This window comes from Solanum tuberosum, unplaced genomic scaffold, assembly GCF_000226075.1.
Source record: "Solanum tuberosum cultivar DM 1-3 516 R44 unplaced genomic scaffold, SolTub_3.0 scf00093, whole genome shotgun sequence".
NCBI classification, from domain to species: Eukaryota; Viridiplantae; Streptophyta; class Magnoliopsida; order Solanales; family Solanaceae; genus Solanum; species Solanum tuberosum.
Genome location: NW_006239018.1, coordinates 1316990 through 1324452, shown reverse-complemented (window position 1 = coordinate 1324452; position 7463 = coordinate 1316990). Strand labels below are relative to the sequence as shown.

At 37.1% G+C, this 7463-nt stretch overlaps 3 protein-coding genes across 4 annotated transcripts in view; 2 read left to right on the top strand and 1 right to left on the bottom strand.

Moving 5' to 3' along the window:
• LOC102579530 (nucleolar MIF4G domain-containing protein 1) overlaps positions 1 to 6861 on the bottom strand; it is a 17369-nt gene extending 10508 nt beyond the window's left edge. The window contains exons 1-5 of one of the 2 annotated variants that reach the window (XM_006347587.2): positions 6667 to 6861; positions 6485 to 6570; positions 4799 to 5942; positions 4612 to 4679; positions 3974 to 4056 (exon numbers count right to left, since the gene is read on the bottom strand). In XM_006347587.2, coding sequence (XP_006347649.1) covers positions 3974 to 4056; positions 4612 to 4679; positions 4799 to 5942; positions 6485 to 6570; positions 6667 to 6670 — 1385 coding nt within the window. In that variant the 5' untranslated portion in view covers positions 6671 to 6861. The remainder of the gene's footprint in view (positions 1 to 3973; positions 4057 to 4611; positions 4680 to 4798; positions 5943 to 6484; positions 6571 to 6666) is intronic. The other variant, XM_015308864.1, reaches the window with a different exon arrangement.
• Positions 2547 to 3868, top strand: LOC107060690 (uncharacterized). The gene has a single exon (XM_015308865.1). It carries the CDS (start codon positions 2559 to 2561, stop codon positions 2967 to 2969), a length of 411 nt encoding a protein of 136 aa, XP_015164351.1. The 5' UTR covers positions 2547 to 2558; the 3' UTR covers positions 2970 to 3868.
• LOC107060691 (uncharacterized) lies at positions 2976 to 3868 on the top strand. The gene has a single exon (XM_015308866.1). The coding sequence runs from the start codon at positions 2985 to 2987 to the stop codon at positions 3372 to 3374; it is 390 nt and encodes a 129-aa protein (XP_015164352.1). The 5' UTR covers positions 2976 to 2984; the 3' UTR covers positions 3375 to 3868.
• Positions 6862 to 7463: the final 602 nt, after the last annotated feature.

Here is a 7463-nt window from a genome sequence, read left to right as displayed (position 1 = left end):
ATCCATCTTTCACCAAACCCCATTTGCCTCAGGATAGTAAGTAAGTATGACCAGCTTACTTTGTCAAAAGCTTTCTCAATGTCTAGCTTCACTAGCAACCCTGGTTCTCCACTCTTTATTTTCCAATCTAGAGCTTCATTAGCAATGAGGGCTGCATCTGATATTTGCCTTCCTCGAACAAATGCATTTTGGCTTCCAGAAACCAATTTTCCAATCACTGTTTTGAGCCTGTTTGCCAGAAGCTTTGATGTTATCTTGTAAATGCTGCTAATAAGGCTGATTGGTCTATAATCTCTGAGCTCAATTGCCCCTTTCTTTTTAGGAATCAAGGATACTTGGAATCTTAACGTCTAATGCTAAGGACGGCTACAGAAGTTAAGTGGGTAGAAGGTTTTAACATTCAAGGCAGACATGGCAACAAAGTTGAAGTCCCTCATATCATTTACACTGACGAAACTTTGGTGTTTTGTACTGCTGAGTGCAGAGGAGGAGCAATTACTTCATCTGAAAGCAATTATTCTAACTTTTGAAGCTATTTGCATGTGAATTGGCAAAGAATAGCATATTTTCTGTTAATGCAGACCCGTTATTCACAAGCTGGCTACAACATTAGTTTGCAAAGTTGAGAGTTTCCCGACAACATATCTTGGAATGCCTTTTTGGGTGCAAAGTTAAAAGATGCTTATGTGGGGCAAGGGGTGATAGAGAAGTGTGAAAGAAAATTGGCACCCTAGAAGAAGCAGTTCATCTCATTTAGAGGCAGGTTGACACTGTTTAATAGTATATTCGATGGAATCCCCACACATATGATGTCCTTATTTCCCACGCCCAAGAGTGTGGAAAAGAAATTGGACAGAATAAGAAGAAATTCCTGTGGGAGGGAAATCAGGACCAGAAGCAGATCCATTAGGCAAAATGGAGTATTATTAATAGAGAAAAACTTGGAAGCTTGGGGGCAAAAAATCCTGCAGCTACAAAATAGGAATCTAATACTGAAAGGAGGTTTATGATAACGGTAATGATCAATGGAAAGATGTAGTGTCTGAAAATATGGAAGAATTGAGTGGTGCACGAATATTGTAAGAGGAGCCTATGGTGTTTAAGCCGGAAACACATCAGGAACCTCTGGGAAGAGATCTTTGACTGTGTAAGCAGAAAATTGGCAATGGAAGAAACTGAAAATGTCGACCGATAGGTGGTTAGATAAAATTCCATTGAAAGAACAGTTCCCAGACCTGTATGCAATCAGTACAAACCAATACAGCACTGTGGAAGACTGTTATTCTAATGGAGGGTGGAATCTGTTCCTGAAAGAAATTTATATGATTGGAAGTCGAAGACATGAATAACTTTTTCAGAAATTGGAAACTATCTCCGTCGATCATCCATAAGTTACTTAATATGGTGGAAGTTTCAGAAGGATGGCAAGTTCACTGCCAAACCGTGCTATAAAAATCTCCTGGGAAGTACAGGAGTCACTCAAAATGGTTGACCACGGAGGACTATCTGAAAAACAATTGCTACACCAAGAGTTGCTTGCTTCACGTTCATTGTTAGGCATGAAACCTGCTAACTCATGACAATTTGCAGAAAAGAGGTTTCACCGTCTGCAGTAGATACCTCCTTTGTGAAGAAGCAGTTGAATCTGTGAATCATCTACTTCTCCATTGTGCTTTTACTAGACATATCTGGACCATATTTCCTACCATTTTTGGTGTTCACTGGGTCATGCCAGGATGCATAAAACTTCCCCAATGCAGCTGGTACACACAGTCTAGGTCAAATGATAACAGGCATTACTGGATTGCTATCCCTGCTTGGCTGCTTGCTTTTTCTGGTTCACTTGGATGGAAAGGACAATAGGTGTTTTGAGGACAAGGAGGACAGTATTCAACAGGTCATATCTAGGTGCTTAAAAAATATGTACCTATGGTATAGGAGCGCTCCTGTATCTGATTTTCTATCGCTATTAGATCTTTTGTGCTCCTTCAATATTTAGAAGGATGTTCCCCTTTCTGATGTACTTTTTGGAGTACCTTCTTGGTACCTATTAATAAGATTCTCTACCTTCCCATAAAAAATAAGATAATACAGCATTGACTCAAGGGGTACTAGAAAAAGTGCCAACAGCTGTGGAACTTCTGCAGGTCAGAATAAGCTGAAATAATTAAAATATATCATAGATCAGCAGCAAATTGTTTTGCCTCTCAAAACATCAAATAAGAATTCGCTGATTTGCAGATTAAGGTGCATCTTCAATAAAATGCTTTGAGAAACAAAATTTTGATTAGCATTACTGTCACTCAAAAATTGTTCCACTTAGCTTCTGTGAAACCCTTGTTAGGAAACAAGCATCTTGAAGCAATGTTAGCGGGTTAGACACAAGAATTTTTTGAACTTGGTAACTTTGCGGGTTAGACAATAGATATTGCAAGAAAATTAAGCTAACACCAGTTCCAGATTCAAATTAACCTCTAGAGAAATTACTATTATCAATCTCATCAGACCCTTCAATTTCAGTCCCAAAACCCAAATGGCCATGTAAAGCTTGTACCTTTATGAACCCTTATCACAGTATAAGTTGTGAAATATGTGGCACTAGGGTTTCAGCTTCAGGACTTGCTACACTTGAAACTGATGATGATTTGAGTTCTTCTGTTGGCAATGTGTTCTTGTCTTTGAGGCCTTGTAACAAGGGTAAAATAACAACTAGGGCTCCTATTATGGTTGAAGATGATGTGAAGGAGTCTGTTACGTTTAGATGTGCGAATGCGGCAAACAAGAGGAAAAATAGGGAGGAACCTTTTGGGGTTGAAGAGGATGAGGTTGATGCTGCTATGGGGTATATGGGTGTAAAGACTGCTGCAACTAAAGCAATTGACATGTCGGATTCGGTGGAACAGAAACCAGGCAAAACTTTCTCAACCAGTAAATCCAAAGTGTTGAAGATCTTGACCTACAATGAATGATTTGCAGATATAGAGATGCACAAGAGGATGAAAGCTATAGGCAACCTTATTGCGCTGCATACGCCAGATGTTATATGTTTTCAGGAGGTTACTCCAGAAATATATGACATTTTTCATCACTCTGGTTGGTGGAAAATGTATTCTTGTTCCATTTCAAATGTGATGGAATTGACGAGAGGATACGTCTGCATGCAATTGAGCAAACTTGCAGTGAAATCCTACAGTTGCAAGCCATTTAGCAATTCTATAATGGGAAGGGAACTCTGTATTGGTGACATTGAAGTTGAGAAAGATATGACCTTGGTTGTTGCTACCAGCCATCTTGAGAGTCCTTGCCCTGGGCCACCCAAGTGGGATCAAATGTACAGCAAGGAACGTGTGGAGCAAGCCAAGGAACTGGGATGACAAATTGGATGGTCAATTTCCTCCAACTGATGGATGGATTGATGCTTGGGGAAAAATGAAGCCTGAAGAAATCGGATGGACATACGACACCAAGTCAAACAAAATGTTAAGCGCCAACAGGACACTACAGAAACGTCTGGACAGGATTGCCTGCAAACTGCAAGATTTCTGTATAAGTGATGTAAAGATGATTGGGAAGGATGCAATCCCAAATCTCACATACATCAAGGTGAAGAAAGTGAAGAGTGAAGTTAAGAGACTGACAGTACCTGTTTTGCCTAGTGATCATTATGGTCTACTTTTGGAGATCTCTCCTCAGTAGTCCAAAGTTGAGAGATGTATTGCTTATTATTCTCTCAGTATCAATGAATGTAAAAAGGGTCTTAAAAGCTTTTGCAGAGAACTTGTTTTTGTGTACATTGCTACTACTTTACTAGTGCTCATGTTTGCACAAGAGGATATATATTCTATGCCTTGTAGGCTTCTTATGATATCAAAAACAAAAATTAACCTCTAGAGAAATTATTCAAAAATAAGTTTTCTGTAGAAAATTAGACTGGATAAGTTGTCTTCAGATAAAAGACGAGGTAAATTCTTACTGCTCATTGCCACGCGGACCTCTAGAACATGATGCCAGAACCTCTTCACTGATAATCTGAGAACCAAAAGTGCGACCAACAGTCTGCCAAGGGGGAAACGATAATTTTAGGTGTTAATCCAAGTAAGTTGATTTTTAATTTACAAATAGAACAAGAAAACAAATATTTTTGAGGTATAGTCACATTGGTCAGAAAAGGTAATAAACAAATCTCAATATGTCAGTACAAGACAAGTATTCCTGAGAGGCAAGTATAAGTATTTAAAGATATCTGAACATAACGGCCATAAGTGATAACAGTAAAAAAGACAGAAAGCAATGTAAATGATCTTGGTATTCTCAATGCTGAATCACACAAATTAACATTCTTAAGATCCAACTTTCAAATTAATGAATGCACTTAGACAAGTCACTAACAATTGTATCAGACCTACAGAGTCAATAAAGTAGTAGGGGCAAAAAAATAAGAATCATAATCTGAAACCTCAAGAAATACACCAACAAAAGGTATTTCAATATAAATTACTAGTTTGAATCGTAGAAACAATCAAAAGAAACATTATTGTGGACAGTGCATTAGGTGATAGAATTTTCAGATAAGAAATCAGTCAGAATATTGGATGAGAACAAGTCGCATACCTGGTAGATCGTGGAAATTTCACTTGTGATCGATTCCACATTAGCCTCGGACATCCTATTCAGAAGACCTGAAAGAAATTGATTCTTTTAATGGTCCTCAGGTGCAAGAAACATAGATCATTTTGCAAAACAAAAAAAAGGTTCCAAGTCCAGCAAAAAATGAATGCAAGTGTTCCAAATTTAATACCTCTTAGTCGTCGACGAATTTGAGCGAACTCTTCCGAATCATTTCCCAAGCATGACCTCAGGCGAGGAGCAACATATTTTGCATTTTCTTTGGCAGCAGATCCAGCTGCTGCCTTCACATCTGTACAGTATGGAGTGCTCTCAGCTTTCTGCTCTTCCTCTTGATCGTGATCTTCTCCTTGCGCTTCCTTATTATATCTTTTCTCTTTAGATCTTTCATTCGAGGAGCTCTTATCACGCTTTCGAGGTGCTTCCCCAACAAGTTGTGTATTTTCATCCTCAAAAGAATCCAGAAGTGAAGGAATTCCCACAAATAAACTATTCATATCATCATCATCCCCAAGTAATTTCCCTCTCTTCACCTTGAGCTTCTTCGCAAGCTTCCTTTCCAAAGCCAGATCCTCATCTGCTGAGATATCCTGTCCACACATTTCAGTTGCAAGAAGCTCTTCAAACTTTGTCTTCTTTCTTTTCATCTTTTTTGACTCTTTTTGTTTGGTCTGTAAATCTGTGTCGACATGCTCAACATAGCTAACACATGAAGGATCAAACTTTCCATCCTCAGAAACCAGTTTACCATCTAAAACTTCATCCACTGTCTTCTTTTTCAGTTTCTTGTGCGAAGTGTCAGTATCAGTACCCTCCAGAGGTTCGTTCAATTGACTGTTACAGTCAACTACAGAAGGAATTCCTTCAAGTAACATATCAATATCATCATCTCCTCGCAATTTCTCATTCTTCACCTTGAGTTTCTTAGCGAGTTTCCTCTCCAATCTTAGATCTACGTCCGCAGAGATAGCGTCTCCCTCCTTTTCCATTGTCTTTGAATTTTTATTTGAGGCATGTTTCCTTTTCAAACTCCTATTTTCCACCTTAGAAGACTCCAACCGTGGAGACACCTGCAAGTCATTCATAACTTCAATATCGAGCTCTATAGAGGCCATCGAATTTTTATTTCGGGCATCTGTCCTTTTCAAACTCTTATTGTCAGCCTTAGAAGCAACCACCCGTGGAGAAGTGTCCAAGTCTTTCGTTGAATTTAAGGAGTGAAAATGTTCATGCCTTTGGACTTGGCTATCTTTCAGTGAATGCACAGTGTGTGTTGGTTTTGAATTTGGCAACGTTCTCCGGGTTTTTTGTGTTTGCTACGACCAAAAACAGAAGCAATTGACAGGAAAGAAAATCATGTCAAGTTGAATTATGTGCTTTATCATGAGTGGTAGTAGTTAGACCTTATGCCAAAAACAAAAGTATCTGCTTAAATAAAATCTGCCTCAGTAATTAGCGTTATCAAATGCTGTTGGTTGGTTATTCATGAACATTATCATTAATTAGAACCCCTCCCCAAAAAGAAAAGCTTTTTATGCCTCTATCATCACCGACCAGGTTAGCCGCATCCTGACTAATCAACGGTGTTGCCTGTTACACATCCATAGCACTGGTGATTGGTAATTCTGCCCACCAAAGCTGTAACAGGTGAGCTCACACTGATATAACGGTTAGGATACTTAACATGATGTTTCTACATTGCTACTCCTACAACTCGAAACCAAAGCTCTTACTATACACCACCAGATAAAAAGTAAAAATAACATGCCCAAAAATGATTCTTTTCATGCAATTCATGCTAGAATGTAAATACAGATAAATTAGAAATCAGAAAGAAAGAAAAAAGTAAAATAATTACTTGATGTTGGATCCATGAATCAAACCTCTTATGCTTTTTAGCTGTCCGAGCTTCTTTTCTACTTTCTTTACGAGACTTTTTCCTCTCTGTATCACAAAAAAAAAAAAAAAAACATCTGAAATAAGTACAAACTTCACAAGGAAAGGCTGAAACTACTATTTAACACAAGAAAACAGCCTTACCCATTATCCAATTCCGGAGTAGGGAATTAGGGCTTTCTGTGTGAGCTTTGGCAAACGGGAGAGATGCAGAGAGCAATGAAGGAGAAGGAGAAAGAGAATAATGATTATTGCTTACTTATCAAACAACACAAAACAAGTTTTAAAGAAACACATGAATATGAAGAAAAGAAAACACATACAGAGAGAGTGAAAAATGGAAAAACATTAAAACCCACATGAATATGAAGAAAAAGATTTAATTTTTATGGTTTTGAGAAACTAAAAAAACTTAGCAAGTACCTTGAGTTTCGACAGGAATTAATATTGAACAAAGAAGAATTTTTTAGGGTTCTTCTGAATAAAAGAGCTAACAAAATAACAAGGGCATAATAGGAATACTGAAAATAAAAAGAGGGCAAATAATCATATATATATATATACTAGATATAGGACCCCGTGTATATATATATATAATATTTTATTTTTTATTTTATTTTTTAAAATTTATGTCATATTATGGAATTTGAGAAGTTATTGAAAATTTTATATGATTTTTAAAATATTTTAAATTGTTAGCTATTGTGATTTGTAGTACTTTTTTTTAACATAATTTTGAAAATAATATTTATTACTCTCTTTGTTCTAATTTATGTGGCACATGCAGAATTTCAAATATTAACCCTTTTTTATATGTCTGTTTAATATATTAAGTTGTTAATTATTGTATTTTATACTACATTTTGAACCTACTTTTTTAATAATATATGTTATTTGCCATGTCCCAATTTATGTGGCATTAATTGATAGATTTGTTGGAG